The sequence below is a fragment of the Erythranthe guttata genome, chromosome 2, assembly GCF_056151865.1.
Source record: "Erythranthe guttata isolate IM_541 chromosome 2, IM_541, whole genome shotgun sequence".
Taxonomy (NCBI): domain Eukaryota; kingdom Viridiplantae; phylum Streptophyta; class Magnoliopsida; order Lamiales; family Phrymaceae; genus Erythranthe; species Erythranthe guttata.
The window spans coordinates 13,522,022-13,546,538 of NC_142534.1; the positions used below are offsets into that span (position 1 = coordinate 13,522,022).

Genomic DNA, 24,517 nt, shown 5'->3' on the forward strand with positions numbered 1-24,517 from the left:
TACCAGCTTATACATTATACTTAATTGGTGAACAAAGCGTACTATATTTTTTGATGAATTGAATTGTACCAATTTCATCGACGTTTTAATGATCAATAAGTACGGGAGATGCATAAATTATGTTTTAGATGATTATTTTAAGGTAGGTGAGCATTAGTGTTGCGTTTGGAATACAAGATCCCATAAATATGTTGAATTTCATACATGATACTCATATACTATACAATATATTCATACAAGTCTACAATGCTCAAGTGTAAAACTAATACTTTCCTCAATTCTTACCATAGTCGATGTTGATCTACTCCCACATTGTCTCCATTCATTCTTAATAGTCTAAAACTGACGAGTTGTGTCTTAAAATGCGATCATATGGATGCATTGGCCCGACAATAATATATAGACTGTAAAAATACTATATGAATGGCAAACATATACTTTATCAGTGAACACATGGTACTATACTCACGACTCACTTGTACTTTATCAGCTAATACATTATACTTAATTGGTTAACAAAGCGTACTATAAATGCTGAACTAATTAAACAACAGTACATAGGTTTTACATAGCATGTAGACTGCAAATATTACTAGATTCAACACTATCAAACTATGAACTACTCCACCTTCAGAATTGCAATTCTTCACTTCACTTTCTTGATGGACTTGGTTCATCGACGCACTTGTAGCTTCATTTTCTTCACGATTTGAGTTGGAAAAAGTTTGCCCAACTTCAAATGGTTCACACCAATGGGAGTAGCCATGGTGTGGGCAACAGTAAAATAACCTTCCGGGATTCGAAATAGTTTCTGAAACCATGATTATTGTTTTCTTCCCACAATCAAGACGCTTGCATTTCCCTTTTTTGTATTTTAACCCACTCATTTGAGTGGTGCTACTAGAAGAAGCCATGAATTAGAAACAAATGAGCCTATGTGTCATTTATGGTCATATTATGACTTGACTAGTTCTGACAATAAGCAACGGCTATATTATAAGCAACGGCTATATTGTAACGGTCATAAATTGAGTAAGTCATACCATCCTATCTCATAGATAATACCATGCGTAAATCAAATCAGTACCTTTATACTGAAAATGATAAACCATCAAGCAGCAACAAGCATACCATCATATCGCATATCTAATACCATGTGTAAATAAAAATAGTACTATTAGACTGAAAATGATAAACCATCAACCAACAATAGGCATACCATCCTATCTCATATCCAATACCATGTGTAAATAAAAATAGTACCATTAGACTGAAAATGATAAACCATCAATGAACAGAGTACCTAATACATAGTACAAACTACAAATAGCAAAAACATAGTGCAAATTGAAACATAGTACAAAGTTCAAAACAACATAGTGCAAATCACATAATAATAAAGTACAAACAGCCAGTTTTCATTCACTTCAATCACTTGAATAACATAATGGGCAATCATGTAAGCTCTCCTCCATCTTGTCCTCCCTGATGAAAAACATAAAATTTACATTAGAAACAAGACTAGTTAGTTTAAGTAACACAAATGCAGACAATATTTACATTAAAAAAAATTGCTAGTCAGATTGGTTGTGTGCAAGTACGACGATTGTGTCCAGGCTTCCCACACCGAGTACACTTCAGTTTACGAGTTTGCACTTGTGAAGGAATTCTTTTTGTCTTTCTACGTCCTGGTCGAGTTCTCGAATCAGGTGCATTAACAAAGACATCGGGCGGAGCATTACACGCATCGTACAAGTCAAAGTCCTCATCAAACGAGGGAATTGGGTTAATCGTGAATTGATATACCTGTTTGTACGTATCAATATGAAAGCATGGATCAACAAACTCATATACTGAGTATCCTTTTGACTCCAAACATGCACATGCATGTTTGCATGGAAGTTTCTCTAATTGCCATGCTTTACAAGAACAAGTCTTGTACTGCAAGTCAACCTTATACGACTTGTCCTCATCATATACCTCAAAAGCGGTACTACTTGATCTACAATATTTTAAGGAACGAGAGGCCATATGATTGATTGTTAATCTCTTTAGAATTTTCTTGCACAATATGCCAGTCATTGCCAAACTTTTTCCTTGTCGTTTAACTAGCATCTCCATTACTTTGATCCGTATGTGATCAATCATGGATGGAACAGGCAAAGATCGGGCATCTTTAACCCAACCATTCCAATTTTCTGCCTGATTATTGTTCACGATTCCCCATCTTTCTCCAGAAAAATAGGCATTCGCCCAATGATTTGGATCAGAATTCGAAATAAATGATGCCGCGAGAGGCATAGATTGCACTATACGAGAAATAGTTGCATCGAACTCCTGCCGAGTAGGAGCATATGCAGCATTATGTAAAACACTCGCCCAGTATGACTTGTTGTGCAATGGGTACTTCCTCAGGACCTATATTATTTTGAAACATGTTATACAAATGTATGAAACATGCTATACAAATGTATGAAACATGCTATACAAATGTATGAAATGTGTTATACAAAAGTATGACACATGTTACACAAATGTATGAAACATGTTATACAAAAGTATGAAACATGTTATACAAAAGTATGACATGAGGTGACAAAATACCTGAGTTCTAAAGTTATCCACCAAGTGTCGCAAACAATATGCATGGTGGCTACTAGGAAATACCAACGGGACGGCTTTAAGAAGCCCCGAATGACGATCAGAGAAAATGGTAAAAGATCTATTGTCATTGTGAAGATCTAGAATTTGTTTCAGTTTAATGCAAAACCACTCCCAGTTTTTATCATTCTCAGCATCAACAACTGCGTATGCCAATGTATACAAGGAATCATTTGGATCCTTGCACACAGCAGAAAGCAAGCATCCTTTGTACTTATTTTTAATGTGAGTCCCATCCAAACATATCATCGGCCTACACCGATAAAAGCCGGAAATAGAACTCCCAAAACTAATAAATATTCGAATAAACTTTTGAGTAGCAGGTTCAATCTCATACTCTGCCATGCTACCAGGGTTATGCATTTTTAATGCACGACAATAGCGTCTCAGTTTATCATAACATGTCGTCTCATCACCATGGATATCACGCATTGCTTTTTCTTTACCCCTCCATGCTGTGTAGTACTGAAGCTCCAGACCATAATCGTCTCGGATATCTTCTAACATACCACATGGTGTGTAAGCTGGCTGCGTTCTCAATTTTCGTTTCATAATTTGGGCAATCCATGTAGCATCGGCTTTAGGATGACCCCTTGTACGAAGAGTAGCATCACCACAAGTGTGCTCAAGATTGCACTTGCGAATGCTAAATAACTTATCTGACTTGTACAATGATGCATAAACCCTCCATTTGCAGTTTTCGTGAATGCATACTGCTATGATCTTTTGTTGATCATTTTTCATGTACTTAAATGATCGATTATTAGCAATAGAATAGTTTTTCAGCATATGCCTAAAATCATCAGGATCTTCAAAAAACTGATTCTCCCCACGGATGCAATGTCTCCATGCATCAATTGAATTTCCAAGCGGATTACCCTCGATTTCCATCGATTGATCGCCGCTTTTGGTTTCAAAAAAATTTTAAAAATGGATTACAATAGAGTGGAATCCAAATAACAATGTACATGAAAATATCATAACAATGCACTGGTTCCATACTATCTTATCCATTATATAATACTAAGTTTTCCCACAAATAGTACCAAGTTTACATATCACCCATACTATTCAGATGAAGGTTACGTACTATCTTCCCCATTATATGATACTATGTTTTCCCATTAACAGTACCAAATTTACCTATCACCCATACTATTCAGATGAAGGTAACGTACTATCTTCCTCATTATATGATACTATGTTTTCCCACCAGCAGTACCAAATTTACCTATCACCCATACTACTCAGATCAAGGTTACGTACTGTAAGTATCATACGTCCATACCATATTTATATTAGCATGATACTATTATGTGCCATATTTTATACTATGTATCACACAATAATTAACAACCATAAAGAAATGCATTTCAGCAGTACAGAAAAAGATGGAGACCTACCAGCCATCGGTGCGAACCCTCTTTCCACGCGAATTAGCTTCATCTTTGCAGGTCACGACAATGTCGACCACACTCATCTTCATTATCAGATGCAATGCAACCATATTCTCCACATCTTCATCAGTGCCCAATGTCACATACAATCTTTCCCGAGGAGCCAAGTATTGGAGGATCAGTGCATCTGGATGGATATGATTCCATTTGTTGATAATAGCACCATATATCTCCATTAATGTCGAATTACTTTTTATGGAAATAATGTGAAGTTGATTTTTGTATCGACAACTTCCAAGAATCACACTGGGTACATCGTTAGATACATCATTTGTAGCCATTGTGGGGTGGGTGGGTTTTACAGTGATTTTTTCGCCGGAAAAAAGGGGAAACCAGAGGAGAGAAATGGAGAAGAAATAGAGAAGAAAGAAAGCAGATAGAAATGAAGAGAGAGAAGAAAGAAAGAGAAGATGAAGAGAGAGAAAAGCAGGAGAGAGAAAAGGGTGAGAGTGAGAAGAAAATATAATAAAATATATAAAATTCACATTAGGGACTGATCTGCATGTTAGGCGTGTGAGTAGGGACTGAAATGCTAGGGCAAACTACCTAGGGACTGATCTGTGTTTCAAGTTTTGGATTAGGGATTTATCTGTAGTTTCCCCAAAATTCAATTGGGGTTGAATTCGATTCGATCCAAAACCATTTATTCACTCCTAGTTTTCGACAATTTCAATTAATTCTGTTTTCCACTAGCCATTGACTGTTACATTTTTCAAATATGGTACCAAATTTGTGACACCCACCAAGTATTAAAAGTAAAGATTTTCTCATCTATATATGAAAACAAATACATTTAATTAATTAATTCCACATGCTGAAAAATAAAACAAAATCTTCTAAAACATTAAATAAATAAGCCAACAGAAAAAAATTAAATAACAGAAACAAAAAAAAAAGTCCACATCCCAAAACAGAAAAACACCGCGTGCCTTGTCTTCGACGCGCGCGTGTTTCTCAATCGTCGGCATACTCGAAAGCGACGTCACCTTCTTCTCCATTTCTTTCTAACTTTTCAAAAACCAAAAAAAAAATAAAAAAATTCTCTCTCTCTCTCTATCTCTTTCTCTCTCTAGAATTACTTCTGCAAAATTCTCTCTCTAGAATTACTTCAACCCCACTCCTCTCCATTTCTCAGGTAACGAATAAACATCTCCACCGCCGATTTGGATCTCCAAAATTAAACCCCGCCGGAACTCCATCTGTTGATTTCCATGGCTGATTGTAAGAATCAAGTAACGGAATATCCGGATAAATCGAAAACCTCCGGCGGCAAAATCAGTACGCCGTCGTTTTTCGGTCGATCGGTGACTTTCAACTCCTCGTCGTCGTCCACGGCGGCGGCGGCGGCCGAAGTCATCAACAAGCCCATGTACAATCTCTATAATACCCCTGCGTTCCACCGCGGAGGCTCAATCAAGAGCCTATACAGCTCCCCCTTCGGGTCAATGGTCTCCGCCGGCAACTCGTTGAAGGGCAAGGTCAGTAAATTGTGCTCAATTTTCGAATCCCCAAAATACCCCTCAAACCCCCAAATTTTACAACCTCCGCCCTCACTCCCTCCCCCCAAACCAACCAAACTACTGCCGCCACCGCCGTCCGATTCTTTCAATTCCATCCCCAAAAGTCTCCCTTCTCCGGTGCCGGATTATCCCTTCCGATTACCCGGAACAGAGGACAGAGTCGTAATTTACTACACCAGCCTCCGAGGAATAAGAAGAACATTCCACGATTGCCACAGCATACGAATGATCTTCCGGGGGCTCTGCGTAAACCTAGACGAGAGAGACGTATCGATGGACACAGCGTACAAAAAGGAATTGCAGAAAGTGTTGGGCGAAAACAGCGTCACTCTGCCGCAGGTGTTCGTCAAGGGCAAGTACATCGGCGGGGCCGATGTGGTGAAGCAATTGCTCGAAGCCGGTGAGTTAAAAAGACTAATAAAGGGAATGCCTTCACGACCGACGAAGCCCTGCGAAGCTTGCGATGATATGAGGTTTATACCGTGCACGAACTGCAACGGCAGTCGAAAGGTGTTTGATGAAGACGAAGAGCTGCCAAAGAGGTGTACCGAGTGTAACGAAAACGGGCTCGCTCGATGCCCGCTTTGCTGCTTGTGAAACGCCCGAACAATGTGAGTCGATTTTAATATTTTTTTTTTTATTTATAATTATATGGTTATATTATGAAAAAAAGGGGATGCCGAGGAAATCGGCTGTGTATTATATTATATATTGGTTGTGGTAGTGTTGTAAATTGTAGGTGAATATCGGTTGTTCGCCTCGTTTGTTTGTTGTTGGCTGGTGTTGTAAAGCTCACTGGTTATAGTTGGGTAGCCGTAGTGCGTAGGTACGCTCGACTATGGTTAATCGGCTGCAAGATTTTTTTTTTTTGGCAGCTTTGTTGTTCGATTTGATGATAACTATATATAACTATATTGTATTGATTTAATAATTGTTCTTGACTTAAACTGAGGAATGAGGATCCCTCTGTTTTTATCTTTTATTAAGAATGCTCGATAGAATGTGATTAGTTTTCTTGCAAATTGATACTTTTTTTTTGTTCACCGAGTTTCGAGGTACACTAGTGATATCATCACCGTCCATTTGCACGCAATACACACACATCCATATTGGTGTGTGGATGAACGAACGATATGTTTTTTTTTCGGGGTGCAGCACGAGTTTGATCCTTTGAATTGCCTGATGAGGGAAAAATGGTTACTATTGCTCGAGTTTTGGTTGAAATTTATGTGGTGCATATTTGAAATCTTGATTCTTCAGTATCATGTTAACTATTATTAGTTGTTTGGGCGAATTACGGCCACTCCCTCCCTGAGGTAAGGTCAAATTACGAAAAAACCTATCATGTTTGGGTAATTACAATTTACAACAACCCCTTCAACCACCATTCAGTAGATAAATTTGGCACCATATGGTTGGATGTGTAAGACGATACATAGTTGAGGGGTGGTTGTAATCACCCAAACATGAGGGTTTTTTCGTAATTTAATCTTATCTCAGGGAGGTGTTCGTCATTTGCCCTTGTTTTAGTTATTGGGTTTTCTTCTTTAAGCAAACTGTGTTGATTCAAAATAATTTTGAAAATGGTTATATATTATTGGTGGAGTGTTGGTTGAAATTTATGTGGTATATATTTGAAAATTGAAATCTTGGATATCATGTTATTTTCCCCCACTTTTTATTTTTTTATTTTTCAGACAATTAATTATTGGTTGTTTTGAATTATTGGATTTTCTTCTTTAAGCAAGTGCTATATATATTATTGTAAGCAGAGTATTGAAGGGAGGAGGATGGGGTGGTTGTTTATTCAATGTTACTCAAAAACATTATCAATAACCATATTAATTAATTAATTAATTAATTATTGTACATTATGTAATGCAGTTGGCTGTTAGCCGTTGATTCAGTTCAGATATGATTTCTTGAATTACTTATGTTTGGGGGCCCTGAAAATATGGAGAAATATATTTAGTATTTTATACACTTGTTTTCAAATTAAATTTCCAGTAAGATATCAAAACAATTTTTTTCTGTGAGTAAAACTTCTTGCCGAAAAATCTTTCGATTCTGACCAAGCTTACACGAAAAATACTACTTCTAGCATTCCGTAAAGGCCAACAAACAACCACATAGTATTCGTCTCTTGATCTTTCTTCATCCGAAGCAACCGATTAATAAGCGAAAAACTTGTGGCTTATATTTACGAAAAAACGATAAAAAAAATAAAAATTAAGAAAATGATTGTGATATCTTGTTCACGCTGTGCATTTTTTATCGATTAATCAAAAGAAAGAAAAAAAAAGATGAGACTAATTAATATGCAGGTAAAGATCCATAAATTACTAACTTAAAATATTTTCTTTTTTGGTAAAACTCCGTAATTCGGTGGGTAACTGCCGGATAATCGGACCATGAAGATCGATTTTGAACCATATCGAGTCAAGGCTCCGAATGGCCATTTAACGGTCACCGATCCATAAACCACCGGTTCGGAAATTTTACTAATAAGAGTTCTTTGTTTTTGTTTTTGGTTTTTTTAACACAACATCCCACACTTAAGAGTTTATTGAATGATAAGAGAGTTTATAGAAGATAACTTGTTCACTAGACATTAATACAAACAAATGATGCTACAAAACCATATATATATAGCACTCTTCTTTACAATTCTCAACAACACCAAACACAAAAACTTTCTCGGGTGAAAAACCGAAAATTCTTCACCCAACTAATCTACCGGACTACGTAAAAACGAAAAAGGGCTCAAAATATAAAACCCAATAAAAGAAACTGTACATATTATTTTGAGCAAATTACGGCCAACCCCCCCTGAGGTAAGGTCAAATTTGTCATGCTATATAAATAAGTCTTCTACAACTGTATACAGTTATTGGCCAATCGACCGGAAAAAAAAAGACTTGCGGATAATTTTCCTCTCGACTCATTTTTTGCATATGCTATTATTGTGTGAGAAGCACGCATTCGAGCTCGATTTCCAACACACCTCGTTCGACATTCTGTAATTTAATAGCTATTTCTTGTTTGACTCTACCGTCTTCTAAGGTGATAGTACCGTCTTTTACGAGCACGTTGCTTTCTTTGTCCGTTTTAAAATTTCCGAATCGGATCGGCTCACTAATCGAAGAGCACTCCGATGCTTTTGCGGCGGAGAGAAGTGGTTGAATATCTATCTCCGCATCCCCCATGAAATCGTCCGTTGAGAATGTGTCCTTGTCGTACACAAACTGCCAAACCAATTAATAAAGAATTCTTAGCACGACAATTTTACACAAAAAAAAAATGATTTTTGTATGAAAATACTAGGTTTTCGAGAAGCAGTCGGGGGCCATGCCCCCCCGGGGGATGGGGAGGGGGACAAGGCAACACTGATAAGAAAAAGTAGCAAACTTTTATATAAAATACTAAGTTTTTTAGAAGAAATCGGGGGGCCATGACCCCCCGGGGGTGGGGTGAGGTGGACAAGCTACTTAAAAAAGTTGCAAAATTTCTATATAAAATACTAGGTTTTTGAGAAGCATTTGGGGGGCCATGACCCCCCGGGGGGTGGGTGTGGAGTTGGGGGTTGGGGGTGGACAAGGCAACACTACTAAAAGAAATAGAAAATTGCTATATAAAATACTAGGTTTTTAAGAAGCAGATGGGGGTCATGGCCCCCTCTTGGGCTCTATGCTGGCTCCGCCACTGTGTACCAAGAAACAATTGGTAAAAGTGTTCTATATTTTATTGCATAAAAGGGCTTACCAATTTTAGAGGAGGAACACTTTCGGGTATTGACAACATTAGCCTTTCGTTCCAAACGGGGTTGAGGTTGTTCTTTATAACCCGTGTCTTTGTTGACTGCAATTAAAAAAAAATTACACGCAAGTCTTTTGTTGTCAAAGGCAGAATACAATACTCCTTAGACAGACGACTTCATCAATCAACTACACTTAGAATTTAGAAAAAAAAAAACGGTAAAAGGGGTAAAACGGGAATACTTACTTGATTTCCGAGTGAGAGGATGACATACGGATCGCTACTAACCATATCTCGTACAGCTAGGTTCGTGCCTCTCACTATATTCACATTAATCAATCCTACAAATTCAACCATACCTTCCTATACAAAATAATAATAAAAACGTAAGAATATACTTTCTTTTCAACGAGAGAATATAGTGAATTTTTTTTGTTTTTTTTAATTTTTGGGGGAATTACCATAGAGTTAGTTTTCCTAGGCTTGCTTTCGGATCTTTCGGATCTTCTCCAGCTGTTACGAAAAACGTGGCCGATACCATGTATGCGGGTCCCACCAGATTGTTTTTTAGTGTTTTTCTTTTCGGGTAAAGATTGAGAGTAACAGCTCGGATTACTATAATGGGAGGTTGAAGGTGATGGAAACGGGCAATAGAACTGTAAATCGTTGTTCATAAACTGTTGATGCTCGTATTTTTTCCTGATCGTCCAAATAATCAAAAAAAAAATAAAGTATCTATTTCAGAAAAAAAAATATATATATATATATATACACACACACACACACATAATGCATATATATATATATAAATTTACTAAAGTGCGAGAAAAATCGTGGGGTAAGTGTTTCTACTACCTTATGAAATCGGCTCGCTCGTCTGTAGAAGAATCTGGTTTCGGTTTAGAATAATTTTCTGGGATCTGAGCCTCGAATTTCAAGTTTACGGCATTATTTCCTCCCATTTCGATTAAGGCATCAACTTGCTCGTCGGTCCATTCATCAAGATTCATGGATAAAACCTGAAATCTCAACATAAAAAACAGAAAATTTTAAGTACATTAACAGAATCTTTAATAAGAGTTGAGCACGGTATATAATTCAAAATGATGGAAAACGGCAAGGATGTCGATAAACTACTTGTTGATAGCTATATTAGCTGGCAAATATACTAAAAAAATAAATCATCATTTATTCGGAATTAAATTTATAATTGACAAGGTAGATCTAATTCTATATTGAACAACGACGAACTTGACCCGAACTATAAATTGACCAGAAAAATAAAAAAAAGCCCGAGTTTCGACACCTTTGTTATATGCACTCCAAGGCTTCTATGTACGCCCGAGCACTTTATGCAAATGAATGCTCCAATGCTCAAAGATCTGTTCACCAAATGAAACGTAAGTTCAAATATTCGTGTACATATATATATCATCAAAAGAACTCATGAGACAAATAAATTAGTCAAGTGATGATGAAAGAGAAGATTGACTGAAATTCAATAGAACCGAGATTAATAAAGAATTGGAAACATCCTATCTGTAAATGAAACTATTAAACACCGTTTTAACGAATTTTAACTGAATTTTCAATGAAACTATTAAAGCGATAAAACGAGACTTACACCCATTTTGGATCTGGAGATCCACAATCAGCACAAAATCCATTCCCCGCTTCGGATAACAGACTCTTCAGCCTCTTTTTCGGGCCTAATTGACAAAAAAAAAAATCAATAATAAAAAAAAAATCAGGAAAAAGGATATCGGAAATAGTTTTGCTGTCTCGTACGAAAAATCAGAAAATGCTAGAGATAGAGAGTGGATTTCAACGGAACACACGAAAATACGAAACAGCTTCTATCAATTACATATTTACAAGGAATACATTCTAAGAAGGCACATACACCCACACGTAAGCGATAACAAGAAAAGAGAAAATATATATTATTAGTCTTCATACATTGCACAAACAAATTCATTACATTAACTATTCAACAGTGGGAAGAAATCTAGAAAAATATTAAGTCCACTTACTGGAAGAAGAGTCCCGTTTCTCGTTTGGGCTTTCGTCGTCACCCCAGTCCGAGGAGGTTTCCAGTCGTAGGAGGTCAAGGAGAGAACCTGTTTTTTTCAGTCGATTAATTCCAAAATTCGATCTTGTCGACGAAACGGAAAAGAAACAAACTAACTTCACAACACAAATTCAGAAATTCGGAGACGAAAACATTTCATGCTCGAAGAACAAGATCATTTACTTCGACAAAATGCTCACAGAGTAACAGACTAACAGTTAATATAAACAACAAATTCAGAACATCAATACAAAATTAAAAAAAATAAATAAAATTAATACAATTCTAGAAGTAAGTCATCAACAAGTGCAGAATTCCGACATAACAAAAAAAAAAAAAAAAACATTAAACCTAACCTGAAGTATTCTCAGTTTCTCCATTCCCTTGGTCAAAAGACATCTCAGCCTCAGAAATAATTCGGACAAAGAAATCAAGAAAAAAAACAAGCGCTATGATTTTAAAGAAGCCATTTTTATTTTCTTATTTCTCTGCATTAATCCAAAAAGGGTCTCATCAGAAATCCAAAAAGATTCAATCTTTGAAACATTCACCTCGAAATTGGGGAAAATAAAAAAAGGAATTAAATAATCAGAAAAAAAAATTAAAAAAAATACCAATGATCAAGAAGATGGGTTGTTAATGAAGGTTGGATTAAATCAAAATGGGAAACTTGCACACACGTTCAACAGAAGTAGTTGCATGGATTTAAATATGCAACCCCATCAAATAAATCAATTCTTTTTTTTCTTTTGCAGGTGAATAATTTTTGGGTACTTGCAATTATTAGAAAATTAAATAATTGAATATTCGGATTTGGGATTTGGGGATTTCTTCAAGAAATTTGTTTTGTGTATTTATATATACGACGAGGAAAGAAGTCAAATGTTGGTGGATGATTATACAGTTTATTTATTATTTTATTATTGTAATAAAATAATTCTTCAGAAGAGAGTTGGGGAAGAAGGCGTTTTGGTGGTTGGCCTGAATGTAGTGTTTGGATATTTCGAGTCGAACACGCGCTTTAGTCGCGTGGTACGCGTGTGATGATTTTTTTAATTTTTTTTTTGTTTTTTAGGTCGGTAGTGGGTTAATATGGGTGCAATAAAAGCTTCACTTGGTGTTAGAATTGAAGTAATATTTTTTTTCAATTAATAAAAATATTTTAAGCATTTTTTTTTCTTAAAGTGATTTTGTTTTACAATATTAAATCAAATTTTCCAACTTTCTATTTTAAATTATTTTTCTAAGTCGTGAATTTGAAATATATTTTTAGCGAATATTACCAATAGTTGATGGTATATTTTATTTATCTAAAAAACCGTCCAACTCATCGGCCACATTATCTAATTTATTTTTAATTGATGGCAAGTTACGGTCACCCCTGAGTTATGGTCAACTTACAAGAAAACCCCTCGTTTGGGTAATTATAGTCACCCATCAACTATATATTATCTTACGAAAAGACCCCTCCAGGGGTAACTTTAGGAATGTTAATTTGGTAAACTCGAACCGAAATTTCGGTGCGCCAACATTTCATACCGTATACCGAACTAAATATACGATTTGGCTCGGTAAATAACCGACTTACATAAATTTTATGTAAAAATATTTAAAAGGAGGGGTGACTGTAATTACCCAAACAAGAAGGATTTTTCCATAATTTGGCCATACCTCAAGGGTGACCGTAATTTGCCCTTTAATCTATTTAGTTTTATAAATTAAATGTCAACGCGTTCAACCAAACATTGAATTACTTGTTATAGCAGGTCATATGACCAAAATTCTCAACTTTTATAACTTAAATGCCCTAAACTTCAAAGTTTAAAATGCAATGGACTAAAACTTCTAGTTAAATGCCCTAAAATTCAAATTTTAAAATGCAATGGACTAAAACTTCTAGTTAGTAAACATTCAGGACTAAAAAACTCATTTTGCGTAAAATACTTCCTCCTTTTTTCTAAGTATCTATTTAATCATTTTCTCATATAAACTGCACTTTAGAGTTTCAATGCAGGACGATTTTATTTTTTCTCTTCAACTTTACGGTTTTAAGTCAACATAAATAACAAGATTAATAACTAAATAATGAAAAGTTTTTTTTTTTTTTTGAGTAAACTAAATAATGAAAAGTTGAAAAACACAAATGAGTAGTTTTGTCGAATAAGAGTTTTTTCTTCTAAAATCAAGGCTATTTAATAACTTTCTTAATTGATTTGCAGTAACCTTAAACGCAGAATCCAACAAAAACCACCATGTGGAATATCCTACTACCGTTTAGGTCGTGTCGTTGTTCAAGTATTGGTAGTGTGCAAGAAAACACCATATGGATGGATACTCACACCTAATTCATCCACCACCAGAATTGCGTCTCCAAACGTTGCTTCTACAAATTATTCACGCCTACCCACTTTATAATCAACTGTAATCGATTCATCACTTGAAAATTATGTGCCGGTTCGGTTTTGTTTTATCAATAAAATATATTGGTAATTGTTGCAGAAAGTTTTAACCAAAAAAAAATAATAATATCAATGGGTTAAACGGCCAGTTCGAACGGAACAAACAAACTCTTTTTTTTTAAATATGCAGTTTACCCACTTAAATAATGAGCACATATAGATATAGATAGATACTACTGATGAGGCAAATCAACTTATGCATATTCAAGAAAATTGTTAAAAGTCAACCACTTCAAAGGCTTGCTTTCTATTCGGAGAAGAAAAAAAAGTCAACTCACCATGAAACTTAAACTCGGAAGAAAACTAGAATTATTAGTTGCAGTTGACGAGGTACGCGTCCCATCCTTGAAGCCGATACTCCCTAGCTGCCTCTGCAGGGTTCGATGCCTTTATAATGCCACGACCAACGATGATGATGTCACTTCCTCTATCTGAAATTACCTGTAACACATACATTTATTTCGTGTAAGCTATGTAAAATCAATACTGTAGCACCGGAATTCGCTCTCTTCCAAAAGGAGGGAATATGAAGTTGTTATTAACTAACAAAATCTTGCTATTCTAATCATGAAGTAGACAAACTACTCGACCGAGTCAAGTAGAGAAAAAGCGGTTGACTGAGTCAAGAAATTGTGGAAGGGTTTTAAAAGGCTGGATTAAGGTTTCTTGAAGGGTTGTGAAATCTGTCAGCTTATGGAGAGATCGAAGGAAACAGAAACTTCGAAGTAAATTAAGAGAGAAAAGATCAGGAAAGCTAGGCACCATTTTTAGAACTCTTTAAATGTCAAAAGTAAGTTGCGATTGCATAATCGAATCACAAAAAGCTGTCATAATGTATACTGCTTATTAGGCCTCGAGATATCTTCAAATCCTACACTATAACTGCGATTTCGACTTTTTATTAAGTATACTGCGCAATAAAATGCATCGCATGTAATCAATCAATCAAAAGCACTTTAGATTACAATTTAAAACATGAATCACCTCACAAAATAAATTTATTTCGTAATGCAACTAGCATATTTCGTACATCTTTTTTTTTAATTTTTTTTATTATGCTTATTATGTCCAGAATGGAGTATATAATAACGCAAATGCCACTTACAGAAGAGGGAGTGTTGTATTGCTGGCCCAGAGCATCTCCACCTTTAACCATTTGAACACCGGGGGTTGCATGAATAAGAGATGGATTTCCTGGTCCAGTAGGCCAAGATGCTGGATTGACAGATATGAATCCAATAACAAAATCTGGATGTTCTTCGGCAATTTTCAATGCAGCAGCTGTGTACGCACCCGTGGCAAGGTTCCCGGAGGAACTCATTTCAGCAAGCAGCAACAGACCTCTGCCACGTGGCAAACCCTATCACAATGTAAAACTTCAGGTTAGGAATGAAATATGCTAACAGTATCTAATGGTCCAAAGTGGAGCGAAATCGCACCTTCAATTTTAAGCCGTCCACAATTCCAGGACCTGAGATTATATGAGCGTTTACTATATCTGCCCACTCCAATATACGGAAGATACCTCTGCACAAATAACAGACCAGAAGAAAACTTTCAAGGGAAGCTTCGGAAGAATCTTGATAAATGTGAAGCAATTAAAAAATTCCCTACCCTGCATACTGCATGGTGACTGTGTTACCAATGTCAGCAAACTTACGATCCTCAAAAATTACGAAATTATGCTTCTCTGCAATCTTCAGAAGGTTAAGCACAATTAGTTGGTGCTAAAGCTTATTATTTCAATTGAACAGCTATATCATTAGGAAAAACACACTTAAATCTTCAATGAAACTATGTAGAAGTAGCTTTTAGGCATAGAATGGTCATAGAAGGGAAATAATTCTGACAAACTCAGCAGTAATATTCAGAGAATAGGGAATATACCAGTCGAAGTTTAGATCCAAAATCAGGTGTGAAATCAGGCAGTATATCAACGTGGGTTTTTAACATGCAGATCTCGGGTCCAACCTGCAAAATTACCCAATGAAGAGGTGAGAGAGACCATTCCCAGGAAACTATGTGCTAGCTAATTAAAATTAGAACCGTAGCCATCAGAGGAATTTTCTACGGAAGTTCCAATATTTAGGAAAATACAGTTATGTCACCCTTGAACACAAAATTAGATGTACTAATGGTGGAACATTTATAACAGACGTTGATTATTCAAATCCCTTATGATCTTTTACAAAGAATTGTATGTTTACTTCAAAATTTGATTTGCATTTGATGAGGAAACTCATATTGTTTTCCCTAGAAGTTCAAGAATACGGAAAATTTGAACTAGGCAAAAATTCTGCACATAAGCTTTTCTACAGGTCCAACAATAATCATCCTGAATCTAATATATTAGTGTACTTGAATCAGATGTTAAACATACAGAATTACAGATTCATGCATACAAGTGACGTGGAGAAGAACATAAATTAAGGCTAAAAGAAAGATTCATTTTCCTATTCCTTACTTTTTCAGCAATGTCGAGCAACTCCGCAGCAGTAGAAACATCAGCAGCCAAGCACAAATTAGATTCTTTTTGCACCATAATTTCAAATAACTTCTTTCCAGCTGGATTCTTTGCTAGCTTTGCCCTCTCTCCATATGGAAGTCTAACTATGGGCTTCTTCTCAGCTGCAGCGGGCAATGGAACTGACACCTTGCGATTGTCCTCCAAGAACTTCATCACCATCTTCTCGGTCTCTTCAGATACTCTCCCCTTTTCCTTCAAAATCCTCACCATTTCACTCAGCTTCACCATTGCATGAAGTTTGATCCCATTTTCTGACAAATTTTCTCTCCCTCCTTGCTCCCTTTTCAAAATATAAGCAACAAAACAAGCACTTATCAGGAAGAAAAATCTCATGCATACTAACAACAGGCAGAAAAATCTCATGCATACTATAGCAATCAGGGGCGAGTCCACCCCTTTGCCAGGGTGGACTCAACCCCACCCTGAATTAAAAATTATACCATTAAATTATATCTATAATTGTATTTAGCCCACCTCAATTTTATTAATTAGCCCACCCAAAATCAAAATTAATGAAAAAAAAAAAAAAAAAAAACCTCCTAAAAGAATTCCAATCTTTTTTTTTTCTTTGCCTATTTTCTGATTTTGTCATATTTAATGCACATAGATGCCCTCCGGAGGCACTGCCCCCGAAAAATCAAGCCCACCCTGGAAAAAAATTCTGGACTCTCCAGTGATAGCAATTGGTTAATGATAAAACAAAGGGGCAGTAAATAACTGAATGGATGTACCTTTGCCCTTCAATAGGTATAAAACAATTGCATAAATACTGAAAGGCATTGAACTATATAGCAAGGCAACTTAAGTAGCAAAAAGTACATTTGTAACAGGAAACTTTAATGTAGACCAAGTCATGTGTGATTGTTGGATGTTTGCATGTTGTCATAAAGTCAAATGCTCAAGTCTTCACTAGCAAACCAAATGACTCACGAATCTCTTTAAGACAGAGTTCACCCTCAGACAACAATAAAAAAAACGTACTAAGATCATACAGCACACAACATGCATAAACAAAAAAAAAAGTCTACCTTGTCACAGAAAAGCACACAAATAGCAATTTTTGAAACATCATATTTCACTGTTTTTATTACAAATATAAAGAAGCTGATATTTCACCATTTTTCACTAAAAACAGAAAGAAGAAGAGAGAGAAGAACAGCTCCACAGAACCGCTTAAGCATTTAAAACAGAAAGAACTTCATACTTCACCATTTTTATTAAAAATAGAAATAACCGCTTAATCACGTCAATTCACCTGTCAATCATGACAACGGCGTCGGTGACTTTCAGTCCGGCGGCACGGAGCGGCGCGGCCGTCTCAAGCACGGAAGCCCCGCTGGTGACCAGATCCTCGACAATGAGGCAGACTTGATTCTGCTCAAACGCCCCCTCAATAGCCTTGGCGGTGCCGTAGTCCTTAACTTCCTTGCGGCGCATGAGCATGGGGATACCGGAGGACATAGAGATGCAGGTGGCGATGGGGAGGGCGGTGTAGGGGACGCCGCAGACGACGTCGTAGGGGGTGGCGGAAGGCACGGCGGCGATGAGCGTCTGGGAGATTTGGCGGAGCAGGGAAGGGTAGGAGACGATGAGGCGGAGGTCGATGTAGATTGGGGAGGAGATGCCGGATTTCAGCTTGAAGTTGCCGAATTTTACGGCGGCGATGTCGTGGAGCTGCAGTATCAGAGACTCCATTGTAGGTGGTGGCGGTGGTGGAGATGACATTTGTTATACTGTATTGAGAGATATGAGGGTTTCAGGCTTCTCGGTGTGAAAAAGACTGCACTTTGTTTTGTATTGTGATTTCCGTTTTCTAGGGTGAATTGAAAGGGTAAGAATGTAAATTCACGAATCGGATTTGAATTTTAAATCATTTGATTTGTATATATAAACTATTCACGGCTCATGATAAAAGTGTGTATATTAAATGTATACACGGCTAAAAGTATGTAAACAATGATTTGAGTGTTTTATTCCATATAAATTATTGCACACTAAATAGGTAAATAGCACTTGACCCCATGTGGTTACAAGCTTTTACAGATTACTCAATGTGCTCATACTATCAGCACATAACACTCTTGTTTTGTTTATGGGTAACTTTCGTTAGTTTTTCCGTCAAACTTAACCTCGTGAGTCAAACTTGAAGGAGGTCATCTGCAAAAAAATTGTCTCGACGTTTAATACTGACGGTTAAGTTTGACGGAAAAACTAACAGAAGCTACCCTAATCAACCACGAGGGAGTTAGTGCTAATATTAAAAGTATATGGGAGTAATCTGCAAAAACTTGTAACAATATGGGGTTAAGTGATATTCACCCTAAAAAATAGATTGTGGTATTGGTTTGGCCATGAGTAAATTGTAGTGGGGGACAAGAATCAAATTCTCTTCTTTTTGTAGTAACCCAAGACTAAGAATTTAGCAACTTATAGTAATTATTGAAAAATAGTGCCAATGATGCTAGTCATATTTTTAAACATATACTATACCACTATAAGTTAGATCTTGTATCGAGTTAAATCATGTGTGAAGGTAATGGAAAATTTTATTTTAGAAGTAATATTTGAAAATATAAATTGGTAGTTGTTTGTCTTTTAGTGAACATTTTTCGTACCGTAGCAGTCAAATTGTTTTTTTTAATGATGAATAAACTTCATAAATTGTGCTCGAGAATTTTTTTTATGAAAAATTTAATAAACGCGAATTTGTTTTTGAGAAGCGATGGGAAGCTTTAGGGAAAGCAAATCAAGCTATGAAAAAAGCACAAAACGAATACAATCGTACCGCGTACACAAGTCTCCACAAACTAGCTGCGGTTCAAGGCGTAAATTAGCAATGTCTATATTGTATCTTGTGCATGCCATTGATTATGATAAAATCGCAGAAGTACCATTTCGACTTTCTAAACCAAATTAGCAATGTCTATACTTTTCATATGCATTTACCACCGATAGGCCCGATACAATCACTTATTCGTGGGTTAAGATCTTCGTTTCCAACCATTCTTCGAGTTGTTGGTGGTAATTGAGCTCTCCTTGTTCGTTAACTGGAATTTGAAGTTGTGTTATATCATCCTCATTCGTTCACCCAAAAACACGCACATCCATTTCGATTCATGTAAATGAACAATATATCTATAGCAACTTCACTAGCTGTATCACAAAATTTGACCTAAAAATCCCTTTTCGCAACGTTACAAATTTCCCGGACGAGCGAGTTCACAAAGTACCATTTCCTTCAAGATTACACTCAGAAATGAAAAGACATAATCAAATACTTAGATACTCATAATAGATCAATGCAATCTTAACAGCTTGTAACAAGCTTATCTATCCACGCCTATCAATACCGACACATGTTTTTTTTCCTTCATATAATCGACATATTTTGACGCAAAAATGTCGTAGAGATTATGGAACTAACCTAGCACATATGCTAAACCTTAGTGGATAATACCATAATATTCGATGCATAGAGAAGCAAATAGAATTCAATTTGCCTACTAAACTTCAAATAGCATGATCAATAGGAAGAGAATATATATATATATATATACTTACTACTGTTCCTTCCAAATTCTACCAGTAACCCTAAACTTGAGCTCTTTCCTGTCACCACCGGAGAAGAAGAGGGCCATATTGCGTTGAATGATGAGACCATCGAAACTATCACGGACCTTTCTATGGCTATCCCTTATGCTTCTCGGAACTCCCTGCCACGTCATCTTCCTCCCGTTTCCTCCAACCTCGAGGCTGTAGCTATAGTTCTTCGCCTCGCTATCGTCACCCATGAACCTCAAGAACGCTATGTATACCGGTGCCATTCCTAGCTGAAACGCTTCGAAGTGCAGACAGAAGTACTGCCCGAAACAACTGAAAACCTGAAAGACATTACGTTGACCAGTAATTAATTAATAAATTAATCATTCTAATATCGTTTTTAATTTATTGCATATGATGGAGTCCAGCTCGCTTCCACACTGCCATGATTACTAGAAGCCGTAGTTTGGTTCCTAAGAGCACCTCTATGTATATAAATTCAAATTCAAATTCAAATTGCATAAATTTAATTTATGCAATTTTTCATTACCGTAAGCATCCATGTGGCGTTCTCGACCTCGTGCGGATTGGATTTGACGTAGCGGTGGTTGAAAGTGGTGCCGTTGTGCATGTCGACTTTGTGATCGTCTTTCAAGTGGTTGACGAGAAACGGGATATCTCCCACAGCCGAGCACTCGGACCCCGCATAGGGACAATTGTAGGGTCTGAAAGCGCATTGAGATTCGTGCTTGAGCTTGCTGTAGTATGGATAAATTCCAATGCACCCGAAATTTTGATATTTACATGGAAGCTCGAGTGATGCGGCTACTTTCTCTAGTGCAAGGCATCTTATATTTCCGAGGTCTTGCCTGCAAGTTGGACAACGGTTGTGCACCTTCGGTTTGCAACTAGAGCAAAGTGTGTGGCCATTGGAGCACTGCGGTTAACGAGTGTGAATGAAAAGTGATTAATGAAATATTAGAAATCAAGGAAAGGAAAAAGCATAAATTACAAAGCTAAGTGCTATATATACAAAACCACAAGAAGGAAATCATTTCAAGTAATCTCGGTCCACTTTGGTTCGAAACCAGGGTACGTGTACTTTTGTTTTTCCAACAATTCACGTATCAGAAATATTACTTCCAAAGATAGTGTCTACTATTAGACATAACTATTATAAAAAGTGGTAACCATGACAGAAGCCATGAAAATGACGAGCGATTACAACGAATCCCGCTCCATATTTGAGTAGCAATTAAGGATCCTTATTTCTTAGTACAAAATATACTCGTACCTGATAAATGGGAGGGTACATTGAATTCAAGCAAACGGGACAGTCCAGCAGGTCGCGTACACTACTTGTGACAGTCACATTAGGTTTAAGGGCACTTTGAGCGGTGTCACTGACGTGTTCACCAACATCCAGCATGTCTTTGTTTTGAGGTGGGTCGATGACCTCTGGCTTGTTTCGCAAGTCATCAATATACGAGTTTCCACTTGCCATTGGCAGCATGCACAGTCAGTACCTACATGACAATTTAGAGGTTAGAAAAATTAACGAAAATCTACAACATAGATAACACTTGGGATGGTTAAAATAGACATTAGCATTAAGCAAACATGAAAAATAGAAAGCGCTCGTGGTTAACCCGTTAAAAATATCTCCTTACGATGTCTAGGTAATCAAGAAACCTAACAGATTGTGAAAAATAGCAGTAGCAACACCATGAGAGAATCTTAAGTGGCAATCCAATAACTCATTCCCTTTAACTATAAATATCAAGTGAATCATCATTTTGAAATGAATCGAATTTGGTCACTTTTTATTAATTTAATCGGAATTCATCTAAAAAAAACTAGTATATTAAGAAAATCATTAGTGAAATCTAGAATTAATTTACTTTTCAAAAATTTAAACTTAAATCCAAACCAAATTCCAATAAAATCAAAACCGAAAACCCAAACCAATTGAACTAAACCTAATCTTAACAAGATCCAACTAAACATAACCCTAAATATTTCATCACAACCCACCGCTTCCTCTCCTCTATCTCTGCCATTCTCACGCAACAATCAGCCATCGTATATGCTTTCTTCTCCTTTTCTAAAAAGAGCGAAAAACCAAAATGACATCTCGACTACCATTACGCGGACAGTGAATTCAGATTCATAACTAGCCGGTTCAGTAATCTCAATGTGCACCAGCAAACAAAACCCGGAAACCCTAAATCTTCAATTATTTAGATTGAATTCATCGCATAAGCTTATGTCACGTCCTAACAGACATTTCACGAAAGAAAAAGAATCGAGACGACAAATATAAAAGGATTGGGTTCAAGATTAGTCCTAGGTTAGTCAGCTCAACAAATTGCTGGATAGTACATTACATTTTCTTCATTTCACTAGAAATACATCTCAACTTCCAGCAAAACGTATACACGTTAAAAAAAAATTACTTTACAATCTGGAGTAATATAATCGCCCAAACATTTTCGAATTAAAGATCAACAATCAAAGATCCAGAATATTCCAAAAAAAAAAAAAAAAACCAAAATCATGTAGCTAAAAACCCATCTTACCCTCACACGCATATATACAAACACACAAAGATATGAAAAAATAAACAAATCAACCAAAATTAAACTAGAAAAATCAAAAGCAAAACAGTAGAAAATCTACAGAAGACACATAGAGAGAGAAAAATTACCTGGACGAAGCAACCGTTTTTGAAATTAAGAAAAACCCCCAGGAGAGAGAAGAGGTTAAATAAAACCCCTCAAAAATTCGTACGCGACTAGCTACAGCGAGCACAAGGTCAACAAATTGAAATAGGAGCTGATCCAAAAATGCTAATAAATTTAGAGAGAGAGAGAGAGCAGGAGAAGTCTTCAGTGTTGCTGTTTGAAGTAAGAAATGGGGAATCGACAAAGGTATACAGTTGCAGTATAATTTCGGGAAAAAAATAAAATAAAATAAAATAAAAGAGGAGAGAGAGAGAGAGAGAGAGAAGAAGAGGAAGTTTCAATTCAAATGAAGAGAGAGAAAGAGAGGGGGTGGGGGCGTGGGGGGGGGGGGGGGGGGGGGGGGGGGGGAGAGCGTGTGGGCATGATAGAAATTAGAATGAATATAAACAAAAAGGTCATCCAAAAAGGGTGGGGCCCAGCTAGTATTTTCAATTTTGTGATCATCAAAAAAGAAAACTACACTATTTTGCAGACTAATTGGCACTTTGCACCTTCTAAATATATCTATTTGCCACATTGCACCCTTAAATTGTAAACTTAGTACTTTTCACCCTTTAATTAGTAGGCACCCTCTCTTATAAATTTGGCACTTTGCACCCTTCAGTTAGCATTTGGTTGGCAAAAGTCTCTCTCTCTCCCCCCGCATTGATTTTATCGGGAAAAAAAACATTTTTATCAATTCCCAGCATACTTTACTTTTTTTTTTCCTTTCTCAATCGTCGATTTCATTTTTCCTACAGACGCAACTCATAATATTGATATTTCTCATCTGTAATTTCAAGATTTTGGAGTTGAAAAAATGGTGCACGAGTGCCAATTGCCCTATTTTGAGTTTTCTCGTTTCGCTTAAGAAAAATTGAAGTTCGGTTGCATAAGTTGTAAAAAAGATGAGGGAATGGTAAGGTGGTGACAACATGTTTAAGAGACTAACCATATGAAAATTTGTACTAAGAACTTTTTATGGAAATAAAAAATAAGTGTACGTTTTTGTTAGTAAACTCGTTTAAAAATATTTTGTATAAGCTAAAGATCCTCTCGAATATTTTGCATTTGCTTCAAGTCCATCAATAGCTTAGTTGGACAAGATTGAAAATACACAAGCTGAAAAATAGAATACTTAGTTGGAGAGTTTAGATTAAAAATAGACAGTTTAGTTGAAGAATTTGGCCGAAAATAATATCTTAGACTGAAAAGGAAAGACTAAGACGACGATAACAACCTTTTCCAGTGACATAGTTGGCCGAATTTAGAAAAAAAACACTATTTTTTAGGGTGAATGTGGTTTTGAAGATGACTGAGGTGGAGAAGTTTAAAGTATTTTCAATCTAAACTCTCTAATTAAAGTGGTGTTTGCAAAAGCTTTAACAAATAGATTATGAGCTTTTTTTCTCACATAATCTGTTTTTAGGTGTTTGCAAAACCAACTTTTGCTTTTGCTTCTCTTAAAATAAGTTCTTTTAAGCTATAATTTTAAAAGCACCCATGTACCTGCTTTTTCTATTTTAGTTAATTTTTCAGATTTTTTGCAAATACCCCCAACTTTTAAAATTAAGCACTTAATATCAACTTAACTCATAATCACTAACTTATGATTTTAAATAAGTGTTTGCAAACACCACCTAAGTTAACCGATTGACTTTTAGCAAAATGTTAAAATACGATTATCCTTATATTTGAAGGATGTTTAGCAAATTACCTCTATTAGTGAAGTTTCTCAACTTTTCTGTAAAAATAAATTTGCCTCGTACCACGTGCCATTTATTATTTTGGATAAAAAATATA

General features: G+C 36.3%; 6 protein-coding genes and 1 long non-coding RNA gene across 7 annotated transcripts; 2 read left to right on the plus strand and 5 right to left on the minus strand.

The window, feature by feature from the left end:
* Positions 1–1,265: 1,265 nt before the first annotated feature.
* On the minus strand, positions 1,266–4,747 carry LOC148772390 (uncharacterized). The gene is made up of 2 exons (XM_088811772.1): positions 4,065–4,747; positions 1,266–1,485 (listed from the first exon to the last, which is right to left on the minus strand). Exons 1-2 carry the CDS (start codon positions 4,397–4,399, stop codon positions 1,428–1,430), a joined length of 393 nt encoding a protein of 130 aa, XP_088667898.1. The 5' UTR covers positions 4,400–4,747; the 3' UTR covers positions 1,266–1,427.
* LOC148772391 (uncharacterized) lies at positions 1,497–3,464 on the minus strand. The gene is made up of 2 exons (XM_088811777.1): positions 2,605–3,464; positions 1,497–2,418 (listed from the first exon to the last, which is right to left on the minus strand). The coding sequence occupies exons 1-2, from the start codon at positions 3,448–3,450 to the stop codon at positions 1,579–1,581; spliced, it is 1,686 nt and encodes a 561-aa protein (XP_088667903.1). The 5' UTR covers positions 3,451–3,464; the 3' UTR covers positions 1,497–1,578.
* A 382-nt stretch (positions 4,748–5,129) lies between the features above and the next one.
* LOC105957048 (uncharacterized) lies at positions 5,130–6,660 on the plus strand. Its single transcript, XM_012980963.2, has one exon. It carries the CDS (start codon positions 5,330–5,332, stop codon positions 6,233–6,235), a length of 906 nt encoding a protein of 301 aa, XP_012836417.1. The 5' UTR covers positions 5,130–5,329; the 3' UTR covers positions 6,236–6,660.
* A 1,603-nt stretch (positions 6,661–8,263) lies between these two features.
* LOC105957047 (putative ADP-ribosylation factor GTPase-activating protein AGD11) lies at positions 8,264–12,489 on the minus strand. Its single transcript, XM_012980962.2, has 10 exons — positions 12,080–12,489; positions 11,822–11,953; positions 11,428–11,514; positions 11,019–11,103; positions 10,701–10,776; positions 10,250–10,413; positions 9,856–10,093; positions 9,641–9,757; positions 9,401–9,496; positions 8,264–8,883 (listed from the first exon to the last, which is right to left on the minus strand). Exons 2-10 carry the CDS (start codon positions 11,862–11,864, stop codon positions 8,599–8,601), a joined length of 1,191 nt encoding a protein of 396 aa, XP_012836416.1. The 5' UTR covers positions 11,865–11,953; positions 12,080–12,489; the 3' UTR covers positions 8,264–8,598.
* A 1,524-nt stretch (positions 12,490–14,013) lies between these two features.
* Positions 14,014–18,354, minus strand: LOC105957045 (uridine 5'-monophosphate synthase / UMP synthase (PYRE-F) (UMPS)). Its single transcript, XM_012980960.2, has 7 exons — positions 17,707–18,354; positions 16,389–16,731; positions 15,812–15,895; positions 15,539–15,621; positions 15,364–15,451; positions 15,030–15,284; positions 14,014–14,365 (listed from the first exon to the last, which is right to left on the minus strand). Exons 1-7 carry the CDS (start codon positions 18,174–18,176, stop codon positions 14,237–14,239), a joined length of 1,452 nt encoding a protein of 483 aa, XP_012836414.2. The 5' UTR covers positions 18,177–18,354; the 3' UTR covers positions 14,014–14,236.
* LOC148772392 (uncharacterized) lies at positions 14,360–16,930 on the plus strand. Its single transcript, XR_016029101.1, has 2 exons — positions 14,360–14,714; positions 14,997–16,930. It is a non-coding gene; the product is annotated as an uncharacterized LOC148772392 (long non-coding RNA).
* Positions 18,355–19,974: 1,620 nt separating the features above from the next.
* Positions 19,975–22,838, minus strand: LOC105957044 (E3 ubiquitin-protein ligase DIS1). Its single transcript, XM_012980958.2, has 4 exons — positions 22,699–22,838; positions 21,286–21,517; positions 20,542–20,928; positions 19,975–20,332 (listed from the first exon to the last, which is right to left on the minus strand). Exons 2-4 carry the CDS (start codon positions 21,502–21,504, stop codon positions 20,012–20,014), a joined length of 927 nt encoding a protein of 308 aa, XP_012836412.1. The 5' UTR covers positions 21,505–21,517; positions 22,699–22,838; the 3' UTR covers positions 19,975–20,011.
* Between the last annotated feature and the right edge of the window lie 1,679 nt (positions 22,839–24,517).